Below are 18,169 nucleotides of genomic sequence, written 5' to 3'. Positions count from 1 at the left end.
GGGCAGCCCTGGCGGAGTCCAACTCTCACTGGAAACTGGTTTGACTTACTACCGGCAATGCTTACCAAGCTCTGACACCGGTTGTACAAGGACCGAACAGCCCTTATCAGGGGGTCTGGTACCCCATACTCCTGGAGCACCCCCCACAGGATTCCCCGAGGGACACGGTCGAATGCCTTTTCCAAGTTCACAAAACACATGTAGACTGATTGGGCAAACTCCCATGCACCCTCCAGGACCCTGCCAAGGGTGTTCCAACTAGGACGAAAGCCACACTCTTCCACCTGAATCTGAGGTTTCGACTATCTGACAGACCCTGCTCTCCAGGACCCCCAAATAGACTTTTTCCAGGGAGGCAGAGATGTGTGATCCCTCTGTAGTTGGAACACACCCTCCGGTCCCCCTTCTTAAAGAGGGGGACCACCACCCCAGTCTGCCAATCCAGAGGCACTGCCCCTGATGTCTGTGTGATGTTGCAGAGGCATGTCAACCAAGACAGCCCTACAACATCCGGAGCCTTGAGGAACTCCGGGCATATCTCATCCACCCCCGTAGCCCTGCCACCAAAGAGTTTTTTGACCACCTCGGTGACCTCAGTTTCTGAGATGGGAGAGCCCACCTCTGAGTCCCCAGGCATGTTAGTGGGATCGAGGAGGTCTTCGAAGTACTCCCCCCACCGACCAACAATGTCCCGAGTCAAGGTCAGCAGCGCACCATTCCCATCATACACAGTGTTGACACTGCACCGCTTCCCCCTCCTGAGACACCGGATGGTGGACCAGAATCTCCTTGAAGCCATCCGGAAGTCATTCTCCATGGACTCCCCAAACTCCTCCCATGTCCGAGTTTTTGCCTCAGCAACCACCGAAGCTGCATTCCACTTGGCCTGCCCGTACCTATTAGCTGCCTCTGGAGTCCCGCAGGACAAAAAGGTCCTGTAGGACTCCTTCTTCAGCTTGATGGCATCCCTTACTGCCGGTGTCCACCAATGGGTTCGGGGATTACCGCCACGGCAGGCACCAACCACCTTATGGCCACAGCTCCGGTCAGCTGCCTCAACAATAGAGGCACAGAACATGGCCCATTCAGACTCAATCTCCCGCACCTCCCTCAGTACATGGTCAAAGTTCTGCCGGAGGTTGAAGTTGAAACTACTTCTGACAGGGGGCTCTGGCAGACATTCCCAGCAGACCCTCACAATACGTTTGGGCCTACCAGGCCTGACTGGCATCCTCCCCCACCATCGAAGCCAACTCACCACCAGGGGGTGATGAGTTGACAGCTCCGCCCCTCTCGTCGCCCAAGTGTCCAAGACATGTGACCGCAAGTCTGACGACACAACCACGAAGTTGATCATCGAACTGAGGCCTAGGGTGTCCTGGTGCCAGGTGCACATATGGACACCCTTATGCCTGAACATGGTGCTCGTTATGGACAATCCATGACAAGCACAAAATTCCAATAACAAAACACTACTCAGGTTCAGATTGGGGGAGGGCATTCCTCCCAATCACGCCCTTCCAGGTCTCACTGTCATTGCCTACGTGAGCATTGAAGTCTCCTAGCAGAACGAGGGAGTCCCCAGCAAGTGTGTCCTTTAGCACCCCCTCCAGGGACTCCAAAAAGGGTGGGTACTCCAGACTGCAGTTCGGTGCAAACAACAGTTAGGACCCGTACCCCCAGCCGAAGGCGGAGGGAAGCTACCCTTTTGTCTATCGGGGTAAATCCCAATGAACAGGCTCCAAGTCGGGGGGTAATAAGTATGCCCACACCCGCTTGGCGCCTCTGACCGGGGGCAACTCTAGAGTGGTAGAGAGTCCAGCCCCTCTCAAGGAGATTGGTTCCAGAGTCCACGCTGTGTGTCAAGGTGAGCCTGACTATATTTAGCCAGAATCTCTCAACCTCACGCACTAACTCAGGCTCCTTCCCCTTCAGAGAGGTGACATTCCATGTCCCAAGACCCAGCTTCTGTAGCCAAGGATCGGACCGCCAAGGTCCCCGCCTTCAGCCACCACCCGACTCACACTGCACCCAACCTCCTTGGCCCCTCCTACAGGTGGTAAGCCCATGGGAAGGGGGACCCACATTACCTCTTTGGGCTGTACCCGGCCGAGCCCCATGGATGCAGGCCCAGCAACCAGGTGCTTGCCATGGAGCCCAACCTCCAGGCCTGGCTCCAGAGGGAGGCCCCAGTTACCTGCGTCCAGGCAAGGGAAAATGCCATCCAGTTTTTATACATCATAGGAGGTTTTCTGAACCGCTCTTTGTCACATCCCTCGCCTAGGACCAGTTTGCCTTGGGTTACTCTACCAGGGGCATAAAGCCCCTGACAACAGAGCTCCTAGGATCATTGGGACACGCAAACCCCTTCACCACGATAAGGTGGTGGCTGGAGGAGGGGTGTGTTTCATTAATAAAAAATAAAATAAAACATTCTGTGTAGCCTATTCAGTTACTCTGAGGGATAAAGGGAAAAAAAAACATTAAAAATGTGACCATACACTTCATTAAAATTTGAAACAAAATAAAACATAATAAATACACAGTAACAAATACCAAAACCCATACAACATCTATCTATATATATAATTCACTAAGCCACCGCCAGCGCAAGCAAGACACCCATGAAAGCACGCAGGACGGAGCCACGCCCACCAACTCTAAGTCCATTGGATACAACGAAAACTCGCAGAGCCACACCCACCAACTCGGACGCAGCAACTCACAAAACACGCCGTCATTCGCGTTTGTCTCTACTACAGTCCACATGCACCTCTGAGCCACGTTGACTTTTCATTATTCTTTTCGGTTACGACGCACGACCGCGTCCACCATCGCAAACTGTTTTACACACCATAGTCTTAGAGTTGGTGGGCAGGTCTCTGTGAGCTGCAATTGCGAGCGGGTGCATGACCAGGCGGTGTGTATGCTTCGAGAGCGAGGGTGGATGCGGCAGGACCATCTAAGAAGAGGCATGTTTATCGCGGATGTGAATCGCTGTATGCAGCGTGTAAAACATGGGATACGCACGATAAAGATAGATAGATAGATACTTTATAGCCCGCCAATGCTAAGACGATGGGATACGCCGACAACTCACAGAGCCATGCCTACCAACTGTTAGACCATGGAATGAGAACACATGCCCGCCCGCCAGACTGTTACCATGCGTGTAAAATCATTGCAGCTTTTAACTCACAAACTGCAACAACTCACCAAACAAGGACGCCCTGTCTCTCGAGGCATTCACACTGCTGGAAGACAACCATGGGATACACAAAAAATAGCCATGTCAGTCAACTCACAAAGCCCAGCCCACCAACTCACGCCCACCAACTCGAGCACGTGTCTACCCACGCTCTCAAGGCATTCACAGTGCCTGCTCATGTGCCTGGACGCAACAATTCACCAACTTGCTTTCGTCTCTGCTACAGTACACATGCACCACTGAGCCACGTTGACTTCTCATTATTCCTTTCGGTTTTGGCTGCATTTCCATATATAATCCACCAAGTCGTTTGACCATGGGATACAAACGACAGAGCACCGCCCAACAACTCGAACCAATAGAGAGACACGCCCACCAACTCTAAGAGCATGGGACGAGAACGCCTGCCCGCCTGACTGTTACCAGCGTTCACCGCAATGTACTGGAGTGTAAAACCATCACAACTATCAGACGCTGTCTATATCTAAGAAGATATATAGATACTCATTATTCCCTGGCGCGCGTCCACCCATGCTCTCAAGGCATTCATAATGCCTGCTCATGTGCGTGAACGCAACAACTCACCACACACAAATTTTGCTTAATGTGACTCAACACGGGAAACCTCACCCTGCCCGGACACGGAGAGGATTGACAGAGTGATAGCTCTTTCTCGATTCTGTGTGTGGTGTTGCATGGCCGTACTTAGTTGGTGGAGCGTTTAGTCTGGTTAATTCCGAAAACGAATGAGACTCCTTACTGCTAAATAGTTACGCGATCGCCAAGCGGTCGGTGTCCAACTTCTTAGAGGGACAAGTAGCTTTCAGCCATGTGAGATTGAGCATTAACAAGTATGTGATGCCCGTGGATATCCGGTACTGCACCCGCGCTACACCGAATGGATCAATGTGTGTCTACATTGGCATGGGTAAGCCATTGAACCCCATTCGTAATGGGGACTGGGGCTTGCAATTGTTCCCCACGAATGAGGAATACCCAGTAAGTGCAGGTCATACGCTCGCTCTGATTACGTCCCTGCCCTGTGTACGGGTTGGCTAGTCCAAATATAATTCAAAGTATATTATAAATGTTTAAATAATCTTCATATATAACTTTAATTACAAAAGCACCAGACGTATGCACCTCTCATCATAGCACTCTTCTTTAACTGTCAGAACGCCAGGTGCATGCGAAGCCAAAACTTGACTTAAACAAAAACCAGAAACCATCCAACCAGAAAAAAAACCCTTCAACGTTAAACTGAAGGGATTTGTGCTCACTACAGAGCAATAATGCATGCTCGTTTTACAGTATAATAACACTATATAATTTCACTGGTTGCTCTGAATGCCAGGCCAGGCAGCAGGCCACCCGCTGATTGTAAACGTCAGTCCGGCTCTGTGTCTCAGTGCCAGTCAGGTACAAGACTAGGCCAGTTTTTCTAACAGGAAAACCAAAATATTCAGAAATAGGAAAACACTTTTTTCCTTGTGATATTTTCTGTTGAACTGTATCTGTAAAGCAGGCTTTACTTGTATAACTTTGTGGTAATTAATTTTATCAGTTTCAACATGAAAATATCTTTTCACATTGGTTTATTATTCCCATTAAGCATATTATGTGGGTGCATTAAATGTGTGAAAAGTTCTATTTAAAACACTTTTCAAAGCAGATGAAGTTTCTTTGAATACAATATAGTGGTAAACACCAGACGTCTGTCAGAGTGTATCAGGACCAGTAGCTCAGCTGGGTTATTTAAGCACAACACGGGTATATCAAGAACAGGCAAATACTAAAAAACACCAATATGGCCTGAAATAAACAACTGATTGATGTAGCTGATACAGCTTTACACAAAAAGAAAGAAGGGACCCCTCTTACCCCAGCCATGATCTGTTTACTCTTTTACCAGTTCAGTAGCATACGTGCCAGCATCATCAGGCTCAAGAACAGATTACTTGCAATTAATTTCTATTTGCAGTGCACTTCAGGTTAGATGCAAAACTACATTTCGTTGTCATTCTGTGCTCAAGGAGAATAAAGGTGAATCTAATCTAATTATACTAGCACCTTTCTAGGCTTCCTTTTATTGTATATAGTTTGGCGTTGCCGCTGTTTATTTTATTAACTGTGTATATGCCATACTGTACCTACTACTATTATGCACACTGCATTTGTTCATGGGTTCCTATAATAAACAGATGACATCTAAGATACTCGTTAAATGGATTCTCCAGTACATGCTGAAAGATGACAGTTACATAGTTGCATTACTGCTCTGAGCGTCAGGGTTATTTAATGAACTACATTTCCCATGATGAACCACGAACACCGTCGCGCCTCCGATGGGGAAGCTTTACGGTGCACACGCTTCGTTTTAAACAGCCTTCACATTTAGTAAATATGGAGACCCCCGAGGTTACTTTTACTTTGGCATACGTGGTGTTTGCGGTTTGCTTCGTTTTTCCTCCCAATGAATTTCGGTCTGCCGGGGTGACGGTGCAGAATTTGCTGTCAGGGTGGCTTGGCAGCGAGGACGTGGCATTTGTTCACTACCACATTAAGAGGACCTGCGCGACACTACTTGTGCACTCTTTATTGCCACTAGGTGAGTGCGGCCAACCGGGGCACATTTTCAGTTTCATTTCGATGGCGGAGTTGGAAGACGAAGGAGATGGGTATACTTATCCAGACGCGTAACTGTTAATAAACTGAGAAATGCTGACTTCACCCGTTCTCCTCAACAGACTAGAAGAAAGCATCAGAAGGCAAATTTGAAGGGGCGCACGTAATGCCGAAAGTTTCCAACCCTGTCGTTTTGTGCTCACTGAACTTCTGTCACTTGATTTTCAAGCAATAGCCAAAACATCACCAAAAAAGGCGGCTAAAAGGAAACTGGCTTTGCTGATTAATGTGATATGCAGTATTTACTGTCAAAAAAAGAGGAGTTTTCAGCAGATTTAGAGTTGGATTTTACCGATGGTTCATATTTATGCCACAGTTCTGCATACCTATTGAAATAAACCATCCACTGAATATAAAGTTTAGTGTCTGTAGTGCGTTGTGTAGAATATCCTATCTGCTGTTTAAACATTTTAATTTCTTTACCAGTGATGTACCCTTCCATGCTGCAGAGAGTTTCAACCCTGAGTCAAAGGGTCTTAAATAATGTAGTTGCCAAGCATTTCCTGGCAGGAGCAAAAACAAGCCATCAAATTAAATGTAATGTTTCACTGTGACTGTCAAGTCAGAAGTTTTCTTTCTTTTTAGGCATTGTGGCATGTGTTCAGACCATTGTGTGTTATTTATTAATGTATTGTGTTTCTGCAAAAAAACTCCAGATTCCCCCAGGGGACAAATCTATTTTTTTTATCGTATTGATAAATTTGCCACCGGCGCTCCTGGTGTTAGGGTGATTATCTATCTATCTATCTATCTATCTATCTATCTATCTAGAGTAGTTTTCAGACCAATAAATTGGTTTGAATAACAAGTACAGACCTCATGGGTACTTGCAGAGGTGGATTAAAAGCCATGTCCTATGTCAGTGACTCACTTTGTCTGTAATTTTTAACAAGTGTATTAAAAGAAATGTATAGAATGTAAATAGATGTATGGGAAGAGGAAGACAATAGGCATGTGGAATGTGTGTGTTATGGTATGGCAAAGTTTGTGTTTCATTAAATTGTCAACTGAAAAGACAGCCTTGTAAAACATGACACATTAATAGTTTGTTAATGTAAAAAACATGTTTAGTAACATAACATGCTTGTCTTGCATATTTCTGCACACATTGTTGTTTTGTGACAAGCTTGCTTTATTTAGATGCTAATCATTTTTTTTCTTTCATACCTTACAGGCTATTATGTAGGAATGTGTTTTGCATCTCCAGAACAAAAGTTATATAATGTTCATCTTGCAAGCGATGGATGGCAGCTGTACTTTTCCTTGGCATTTGCTCTTCCTTTGGTTTGTGTCATATTAGTATACTACTGGTCATGGAGGAAATGGAGTTACCATCCCATTGCCAGGACACTTGCAAGCCATGCACTTCCTCAATCAGGCTGGAGAGCTGTGGCATCTTCTCTCAACACTGAATTTCGCCGTATTGATAAATTTGCCACCGGCGCTCCTGGTGCTAGGGTGATTGTCACAGACACTTGGGTAATTAAGGTAGCAACATATAATGTGCACATTGCACAGCAACAGGAGATTCATTTGACAGTGACAGATTCTAAACAACATGAACTATCCCCGGATTTTAATACTCCAGTGCAATTTCTTACCATTTGTGTCGCCAGCATCAACCCTAACATAAAACCTTTTGACATAAGGTAATAAACCATCACGAGTAAAATTCTTTTTCATTAAAGGCATATTGTATATTTGTTTTAAGATTATTTGTATCTTGGATATTTTAGCATAGGATTGTGATTTATTAAAATTAATGCTATTTTATTTAGTAATTTAAAATTTAGGCAGGTGATAGTCATTCTTAATAATCACAATAATGAACTCAAATTGATGCATGCTCAGTCTTTTATTGCAGTTTGAATGCACACAAACACCTCTGTCAGTCTTGTTCATTGAACATTGTTTTAGTATACAGTAAGTACCGGTACTATAAAAGACACTTGCATGAGAGCAGAAAATGTATTTTCATTGTATTACATTGACTTGTTTTTCAGGTGGACCTGAGAAAACTAGTCACATAATAATGTATGTTTGTATTATTGTTGGATTATTCAGACATTTGCATACTGTCTGTTTAGAAATTTCTAAATAATGAAAAACATTTTTATGATAGTGCTGCCATCTCACAGCTTCAGTGTTCTGAGTTCATTCCTAGTCGTTGTTCCTGTGGAGTGTGTTCTCAAGCATGTCTGCATGGGTTTTGTGTCCGTCACCCCAAAGGTTTGCTGGAAATGTTGACTAGTGATTCAAGATTGGGTTTATGGTAATATGAATGAAGTTTGTGAATGTGTGAGTGGGCCCTGCAATGGATTAACACTCTGACCGAGGCTATTTTTTGTCTTGCATTCATTGCTGCCAGGAAGGGCTTTTGTCCCCCAGGACCCAGAATTAAAATAAGTTGACTATGTTATTTATTTATACGCATTTTCCTGGCTTATGGTAATCCTTTAAGAGTTAAAATACAGTTACTGCTATTCCTCATTTGTCAATCTACAGTACATAAATGAATGTATTGTAACTTGAACATATTCAGAAGTCAGCAAAAATGTAAAGATACTGCAATATACACTTTGATCAGTTATTTATCCATTAACATCTTAATGCCCTTTAAAAATGAAAAGATGTGTCATTTCTCATTTTTAGAAAAAGTAATGTCATTGTTTTTTTTAAATTTTTCCTCCTAATATTTACATTTGTCTTTTTAAATTAAAATAGATTTTCTGCTTTCTGATGATATTCTAGCAAAGGCAAACACAAACAACCTGTAAAAACACAGGAATCTAGCCTTCCCTTTCAGCATAAGCGAGGTGATCACTTTATTACAGTATGTACATGCATGCATGTATCTTTCTTTACAAGTGACTGCTCAGCCATTGAAATCATCCTACTGTATGTCCAAGCAATTCTATTCAAAGTAGATATAGGTAGACAACCAATTATCCATGTATGACCAAATTAGAGGAAACATTGGCAATGCTGAAGTTTTGAGAGCCTTTGAATTTAGCATAATTATAGATAACAGACACATTGACATGAGCACTTAAGTAACAGAAAATTTGCTATTGAGTTCATGAACAATGCATTATAATCAATGTGGTAGTAATCTGCAGTAGTAGGAACAAGTGCACCTTGCACATGTTTGTGTGTGTTTTTTTACAGATAGTACTGTTAAGAATTTGTTTACATTTACTTTTTACATCTAGATTGAATTCAACAGAATATGGTGAAATGCGTGAGAAGCTTCATGCTCCAATCCGAAATGCTGCTAACGTTGTCATCCACCAAACCCTAAGTGACATGTTTTTGGAAACATTTAAATGTCAGGTGGAATTGAACCAACGTTATTCTTTGCCTAGTGGTCAGGTAAGTTTATAAAATCCTGAAGTGGCAGTAAGTGTTACAGGTTTTATTCTATATGACAATAAGCTGAAAATTATATGGAGGACATCTATATTCAATAGTAGATCATTAAACACTGAACTTAAAAAGTTAATGCATAAAATCTTAATATAGATCCTCTACTTAAATTTGCCAAAATAAACACAGGAGTTTTAACATCTTCTATTGTCACTTTTATGGATAAATGTTTTAGATACTATTGTTAGACAACTTTATATTGATGAATTATTTAATCATTTTTTATCATTATAGGATTGAATACACTCAACTGAAAATAGTAATGTCTATAGATGTCATTATATTGCAGGTCAAGCGTTTGTGCATATTTAAACTTGTATTTAAACTTGTTAATATCGGGCTTCACAATTAAAGACGTAGTAGTTATTGAAGTAAGCTGTACATACTGTACAAGTTCATATATCACTATGTATCATAAGTTAATTTTACAATGTATGTATAATTGAATTAGGATGGCTTTAACAGTGATTTTAGCTGGCAGACATTTGTAAAAGCAGTTTAAAATTCCTATAAAAATAAATCTGCTTCACACATAACATTTTGACAGTGGTCCCACTTTAAAAAATATTAATAAAGATAAAAAGAGATATTTTCAAACAATGGAGATAAACTAAAAGTGATATTTTTACAGCTAAAAATGAGGACCTATTCATAGCTTATTCTTGGATTTTAGGTTTAAATAGAATGAAAAACTTGCAAAAGGTCAAAAGAGCTACTTTCTGACTGAAGGCAGGGGTGGACTTAGGAGGGCGGGGCCCCTAGGCTTGAACTATTGTTCTGCCTGACCTAAGTGTTCTGAACCACGGAAAACTAGTATGTAATGTCAAAGCTTAGGAGTCACCTAAACTTGAATAGGCATTACACAGAAACAAGTAGTACATTCATAGGTGTATTTATAGACGGAAAAGCCAGAAACAGCATCTGAGAATATGAATGGTTTGAAGGATGAATGATTTGGGGGGTTGGGGGGGGGGGGGGGGGGCAATGTTAAAGCTTAAAATTATACTTTATGGCCCTCAAGCACAATAGGCCATGTCAAGTAAGAACAACAGCATTTATTTATATAGCACATTTTCATACAAACAATGTAATTAAAAGTGCTTTACAAGATGTCAGTAGAGTTAAAAACAAAGATGATTGATTGAGAGTATGATTTAAATCATGATTGATAGTACTGTATATGTATCTGATAAATCTGCATTGTGACCTAGAGATCAGTGAACAGTAATTTTGAAAGCTGCCTAAAGGACCTTTTACACTATGAACATTCAGAACTGGCATCAGAGTTTACCTTTTGTGAAAAGTCATGACCTTGTATGCTTTGCTACCACTAGAACTAGCGTCTATAATGCTGTCACTGGAAAATGACGGAGAACTATCATTATTATAACACAACAGATCACTTTCTTGTGCACATACTTTCTGTTCTGACATCCCATAATCAGTTCATACTTTTACAAATTCCATTTAATGGCTGCCTTCAATCACTATCCGCAGTTCGGTGGAGATGCATAAACCCTTGGGATGACAGTGGATGATTTATCTTAGAGATATTGATTAAAGGGTCAAAGAAGACTTGGATCATCCAGTATAGCAATTGGAGTACTCCTTTAAAAAGAACAACTATTTTTTCATATATCTTAATTAAAAGGGCCTTGTGCTACAGCCCAGGTTAGTCTGTGAAAATGTTCAGATGTGACTGTAGACAAGTGAAATTGTAAAACTTTCATGTTCAGCATACATCGCTTTAAGTATGCGCCTGTTAGAGTTAGAATTTGTACTTATGTATGTATTATACAGTGTTTCTCCCCTTTCCAATTTCCTCTATTATTAGAAATGTTTGATACTGAATATTTTCAAGTCTTTAACCAAAATCTAATGTAAGATAAAGCACACTTGACTGAACAAATAACACACGTTTCCTTCTGTCATTTACAAAGTTATCCTGCACCAGTTCTTGGTGATTGAGAAAAATGTAAACTTTAATTAGTATCTTAAGACTCGCTGGTTCCTTAAAGCACGGAGTAGAAAAGTTCAGCCTTCAAACATCAATAGTTTTTAATCTATTCTACTGTCGACATATCACAGTCACAAAGTCAATTAAAAATGTTGTCAATATTATTGTTGTCTGTTTGCTCTTGTTAGTGGTATGATACCATATTTTAGGAGTAATATCAGCTAGGTAGAAGCACTTTTTAAGGTAACAAAACATTTAGAATTTCAAGGACATGAACTATTGTTACCTTACTAATCCATTAAAAGATCCACACTGAATCTAAGCAATGACTGGTGGACAAAAATGTGTGCTCCATGAGATATGTAAGTTCTTTTTTTTGGTGTACTGTCCTCCCCATCTACCCCTAGCGCCTAAGTGTGCATTTGGCTACTGGGTCATAAAGTGCAGTACCATATTTGTTTTGCAGTGTTTATTTTCTCTGTATTTTAGAGGACTCGGGTGCTCCTGGCAGACATGCAGATAATTCCTAGCCGATGGTGGTGATAGTAATGGTTCCAGTTGTCATTTCCCATATCTGCACAATTTACACATATAAGAGTAGGCTGCCACTTCAGCAAGGTAAATTCAAATACCTAGGTGCTGAGCTTGAGATAGAACTCACAAAATGGTATTTTCTTACATTTTGCCTGTGCTGCTTTCCAGTCCAGGCATGATTTGATAAAATTAGAAGATGTATTTTTTGTATGTCTCAGATCTTGGTGTAGGATAAGGATATAAGGTTATAGGACACTGGGGTATTTTTTGAAATGAATGTACTTGTACACCAGGTTGAATTTGAACCAGATGGGCACTGATATAAAGCAAAGGTGTATGCATAGGGTCCTCTCTTTCTTCCTGTCTTGCAATAGTACTGAGTGGGTGGAGGTTCACAAAAGCAGTGTGTGTGAGCTACAGCATTTCAAGGTTAGTCCCTCTTTTACTATTTTTCTTACTGTTTATTGTTTTCTAAAATTGAATTTACTAGCATGTGGCTTGCACTGAGGACAGTTAGGAGAGTCCCTTCTTGGGAATTCACTTTTCAGAATGACAAATTTGAGAAACTTGTTCAGTGGCAAAGAGTAAAACAGACTTCTGATTTCTGTTGAGTGTATTTTAATGGTTGGCTGTGCAACTTGGCCCCATTGAAAGTTCCAGTGACATATGGCAAAGTTTAGGTGCTTGAGCTTGTTGTTTGATGGCAGGAGAGGCTTTTTCTGGTAAGCCTCCGAAATAACCTGTGGTTATGTAGGTGGCTTCTGATCGAAGGTTTGGAGACATTCTGACCCCAAGCCCTAATTAATATCTGCAGATTATCAGCTGTGACCCTTGGAGATTCTTTGCCCACCTTTCATGCTGTGTGTTGGATCAATATTGATACAATTCCAAATCTTGGTCAATTCTTAGCATCTCCAGTTGATTTTAAACTTAATAGGTCATTTGATTTGTTTAGTCTAATAGTCTTGTGTTGCACATCATTACTTTCCCATTTTGAAGGATGGCCAGGGAGATTTGCCATTCGTGCCATCTCATATCTCACAGCTGAAAATATCCTACATGGAGAGGTAAGAAAAGCTTTTTCTCAGACGATGTTAGAAGCTGGCAGACAGTATTGGGGAAACTACTACATGAGGTTATTTCTGCCAGACTGGGCAATACCAGTTGTTAGATCCAAGGGTGTGCTTACTATCTGTTACATAGTTGTTAATTTTTTGTTGAAGAAATTATTGCAAAGTAAAATTTTCATTTTTTTTTACTTCCTGTTTATATAAAGATACTCTTTATATATAACTAGTCATTTAGCCCGTTACAATAACGGGCGCTAGAACAGTAGTGCATAAACATTAGTAGGAACAGTCTATATTAAATGGCAAGGGACTTTGACCTCAATTCTTTTTGTTGGTCGTATTTTTCTTTCTTTCAGCCTTTCTTTTGTTGATGTTTACTTGCTGAGCTGACCGTTTTTTCGTGGGCTGCCGCCGTGTATTGTGTGTCTTTAATTTTCTGTGACAGTAATGCTGTCTTGTACAGCTCTATTCAATAAGGGCGCGCACAAAAAGGCGAGCTTCAAAAATGCGACCTCAATTGAGCGCGGCGAATAAAGGCGTTCATAGATAATTTAGTTCAAATGGCTCTGGAATATGTGATCTTTATGCAGATCTTTATTCGCTGCGCCCAATTGAGGTCACCCTTTTGAGGCTCGCCTTTTTGTGCACGCCCTTATTGAAGGATACCGTCTTGTATGTCCGCTGGCTTGTACGTCCACTGGCTTGTACGTCTGTAATATACCTTTAATTTTCTCTGGCGGTAATACAGGCGTGTGCGTCGGTAATATGCCTTTAATGTCCTCTGACAGTAATACTGGCTTGTATGTGGCTGTAATATGTGTCACTGTACTGTGTACCTTTAATTACCTGTCGCAGTAATACTGGTTTGTATTTCCTTAAAACGCCTCTAACTTTCTCTGACAGTAATATCGCGCATCGCACCGTAGCCCGCGCATGCGCACTTCACCAGAAGACACCCACACACGGACACCTGGACGCACATAGGGATTTTATCCATATTACTAACCGAGAATGCTAAACCGGATGATGGACGCAGGCACATCCGGCAATAGGCCGTAGCTGCAAAAAGACGTACTGCGCAGGCGCAAAAAGAGTCCGCGAGAGTCGGCTGAGGAGCCGAGAAAGGCGGACAAAAGAGGGCGAGAGAGGCGGATGAGGGGCCGCGAGAGGCGGACAAGACCACAGAAAAAAGGAGTGAGCACAGGAAAAATGGAGAAATGAGGAAACGCAGGCAAAGCACGAAACACATTGCACACGAAACTAGACCCAAAAAAAAAAAAAAAAAAAAGAGGCTCGCGCACAACAGCAAGGCACCCCCCCCCTCCCCCCAAACAGGCACCGGACGGGACACAAACCAAGAGGGGGATTCAACAAGCCCATGGAACACAAAAAAAAGAACACAAAACCACCCCACAGACCCTACAAGCAAGGGACGGGACACACACAAACAGGGGGATTCAACAAGACACAGGAACACAAAAAGAAAGAAGACGCTCGCGCGACAACAATCCTCAACCCCCCCCCCCCCCCCCCCCCCACACACACACACACACACACACATCCATAAGAAGTGACACCCAAAGCCACATATTCTAAAGTGAACATCAACACCTTCACACTAGACAGCATAGGTGTCAGCATTGGTGGATCTCCTTACAATAAAGCACTATTAACCGTTCAACTGCAGAAAAGGAAACATATTAACAGTGACTGCGATCCTCCTTATTACTTATCCATATTTCGCATGCTGAGAAAGAAACAAGTCATGAATACACGGTCACGGGTACAAAACGAAAAGGAAAGGATAACAGGAACAAACACACGAACACGAAAGAAACAACAAAATAGACGGCTATGCAGCATAGGTGGATCTCATTACAATAAGGCACTATTAACCGTTCAACCGCAGAAAAGGCTCCATATTAACAGTGAGTGCAATACTCCTTATTACTTATCCATATTTCTAAAAGAAAAAATGACTCGACTCCAAAAACGCAAAGCTCAACTAAAGCTTCTAACTAACGATGTACCTAAAAGTAAAAACTTTATGAACTGCATTAGATCCTACAATAGTTCATTTAATATGCACAAATCTACATCCTAGATCCACATGACGCAAACTATCAATCAAAGTGCTGCATCGCAACAGGCACGGATTCAAAACGAAACACCTCCCGTCTCAGACATACGTTGATGGCAGCGAAGGCTACAACGGGCTTCTCACACAGCACAGGCAAATCGATTACAGCTCCAAAACAACACGTCCCAAATACTACACATGCAACAACGCGCCTCTCAAACGGCACAAGCAAAACATACACCAGGAAAATTCATTCGGATTAATGAATGTCATTTGCAATCATTGTCATTCAGTTCACTTCCCTGAAGAAACAACTGGCAATACAAGTTATACATTTACACGTTGTTGTCAAAAGGGTCAAATTAGACTGCCTTCTTTACATTCATATACTGAATATCTACACAAGCTTATAACTGACAATGTACCTGAAAGTGAAATCTTTATCAACTACATTAGATCCTACAAATCGGAATCCACTATGAACATTAACGGTGGCACTGCACGTGACATCCGTCTTGAAAAAATGTTGTTTATTGATGAATGTTCAATGGCATGAACAAACGTTTATGAATAATAATATTCGATTTGGACGAAAGGTACTTTTATGAGGAGGAGATTTTAGACAGTGATTAGCTATTCTTCCAGATGCCATGCACTCAGCTATTGTTCAGTGCACCTTAAAATACGCAGACAATTGGCATTGCTTTCAAAAGATACAGTTAGTAAAAAAGATACGATGTCCACAACCAGATCATAACAATTGCTTATTACAACTGAGAGATGGTACACTCACCAATACAGATGGACTTCAGCCACATATTATTACAATTCCTCAAGCCTTTATCTGCGATGACTTAGTTACAGAGAGATTTGGAACAGCAATCTCATTAGACCAAATGCCCCTTTTAACACAACGCACTATATTATGTCCAAAAAATATTAATGTGGAAAACATAAATACCCAAGTCATTCCATTACTTCCTGGAAAGACACAACTCTTTCTAAGCTCTGACAAACTTGACTCTGATCACAACAATAACCATCTTAAATGACCTTACAAGTTCTGAGCTGGAATTACCTTTTACACTTAAACGGCGTGTACAAAGAAATTTTCAAATAAACCTTTACACTGTGCCACACACTTTATTGTTTGCTTTCTATTTGCATCATCTACACCGTCACACTATTCTATATCTCATTCATACATCACGCTCTTTGTCATTCCCAACACCAGGGGTTGGCGAGCGAAGCGAGCAGGGGGCGGAGCCCCCTAGTATGTATAGATATGATTAAATAATATATAATAATGAGAAGTGGTTTTTATATAAAGATACTGTTGTCATTTCAAATCTTGATATTTTCACATATGTTGAAAAAGATGCATAGCAGCCTATCTAGTTTGTTAAAAGAGTATGACTGGTTTAGTGTTTTTTCTCTTACAGTACACTATAAATAAAATATGAGCAGTAACAGTTCTGTGTTGCAAACTTGATGATAAAAGACACTTGGTGATGTTTCATAAATGTTCTTGGTGTAGGTCATTTCTATAATGCAGATGATAGACAGAAAATAAACAGCTGGCTTACAGTCTGTTGGAGTCTGTCCTAGTGTATACTGTTCAAATAATGAGCTGAATGATGAAAATTCACATTAATTTACAGAGTAGCTTTTGATTTAACTTGATAGTTATTCTTTTTTTTCTGCTTATCTGCTGGTAGGATTTGGAACCTTGTATTGGCTGTATGCAAGCCTCAGCCAACATGAAACTGTTGAAATTGTGCCAGGAAGATGATGATGGAGAATGCCAAGACTGTTATTGCCGCCCTATGTGGTGCATGACCTGCATGGGCAAATGGTTTGCAAGTCGACAGGACCAGCAGCACCCTGAGACATGGCTATCAAGCAGGGTTCCCTGTCCAACCTGCAGGGCAAAATTTTGTATTCTTGATGTGTGCTTGGTGGATAATTAATGTGGAAATCACAAATGAACAGTGACACTTAAGCATAAATATCCATAAAGGATGTGAAAAAACAGCATTTTAAAACAGACCCAGGATTTCTAATCTCTTGCCATTGCGAGGAAATGGATGCAATGATGGTTGTTTTTTTTGTTTTTGTTAAAAATGCTGTTGTAACACTTAGGGAACATTGAAGTTGATTTATGAATTATGGTCATTACTGTTATTTCTTTATTATTTTGAAGTTTTCTTAAGGAAAGAAATTGCTTTCTGAAACATTTTCTGTCCTTGGCAGCAACTATTTCTTTGTTAATGTTTATGATTACTTGAACCCTGTTTTAATTTTCCATTTAAATACCAACAACCACAGCCTGTAGACCTTTGACATCAGTACTTCATATTTCCAGCAGTAATTACATAGTTTTGAGATTTACAGAATTTGGCTTTTGTTTACGTTCACTGTAATCTTACTGACAGTTCACAACATTTTCAAGTATATTTTTATTTCCAAACATTAGTGTTTAAAATACTTTATAAGCCACAGTTATAGATAGAATTTAACAAATGTAAAGCAATAAGATTATACATATTTTTTAATTGCTTAATTTAACTGTTAATAATGGTAGTGCAAAACATTTTACAGTTACAAAATCCTGTCACTTTTTAATCACTACTAAAAGACAACAAGCTGTATTATGATTTTGAAAACCGTGCAATACTGCTGACAATTTAAATATCTGTTTTAAAGTATAATATTTAAATAACTGATATAACCCATAGAATTTTCCAGCAATACAATTTTAAAAGGCCATTGCTATCTTTGTGCAAAGGTTTTAAATAATTTCTCTTTGAAATTTTTGAAGTACATCCGTATAGGTACTGCAAATGGTGCTTACCTGTTAGGGTGTTCTAGACGTTTACTTTTTTCTGAATATTCAACTGAGAGCAATAAAAAAAGTTTTAAAAGTTTGACACTTCTCTTGTTTTTTCTGTTAATTGTAATTATTAGATTTTAAAAAATTGGGTAAGATGTGCAATATTTCTGGAAATGTTTATTAAATAAAAACAATGAAATTTGAAAGAGTGTATATTTTCAACTCGCCCAACATGTATCATAAATCTTATTGATTTACCATGCTATTAAAATGGTATGAGATTTTGGCATCATATTTCCAAAAACTATTTTTTTTTCTTGGTGAACACTTAAAAAATTATTCTTGCCAACATGCACCTTTATTATCTTTATCCATT

At 40.5% G+C, this 18,169-nt stretch overlaps 1 protein-coding gene across 1 annotated transcript; it reads left to right on the top strand.

Moving 5' to 3' along the window:
• Positions 1-5,547: 5,547 nt before the first annotated feature.
• tmem129 (transmembrane protein 129, E3 ubiquitin protein ligase) lies at positions 5,548-17,887 on the top strand. The gene is made up of 4 exons (XM_028801606.2): positions 5,548-5,816; positions 7,068-7,542; positions 9,106-9,265; positions 16,679-17,887. Exons 1-4 carry the CDS (start codon positions 5,612-5,614, stop codon positions 16,928-16,930), a joined length of 1,092 nt encoding a protein of 363 aa, XP_028657439.1. The 5' UTR covers positions 5,548-5,611; the 3' UTR covers positions 16,931-17,887.
• Positions 17,888-18,169: the final 282 nt, after the last annotated feature.

The sequence above is a fragment of the Erpetoichthys calabaricus genome, chromosome 5 (genome assembly GCF_900747795.2).
Source record: "Erpetoichthys calabaricus chromosome 5, fErpCal1.3, whole genome shotgun sequence".
NCBI lineage: Eukaryota > Metazoa > Chordata > Cladistia > Polypteriformes > Polypteridae > Erpetoichthys > Erpetoichthys calabaricus.
The sequence above is the reverse complement of the archived record's forward strand: the minus strand, read 5'-3'. Positions and strand labels throughout refer to the sequence as shown.

Bases quoted from the DNA above. Each gene is read 5' to 3' on its own strand.
- tmem129 (XM_028801606.2), top strand. From the start codon at position 5,612: ATGGAGACCCCCGAGGTTACTTTTACTTTGGCATACGTGGTGTTTGCG. The intron at 5,817-7,067 runs GTGAGTGCGGCC...CATACCTTACAG, and splicing joins GCACTCTTTATTGCCACTAG to GCTATTATGTAGGAATGTGT. The intron at 7,543-9,105 runs GTAATAAACCAT...TTTTACATCTAG, and splicing joins ATAAAACCTTTTGACATAAG to ATTGAATTCAACAGAATATG.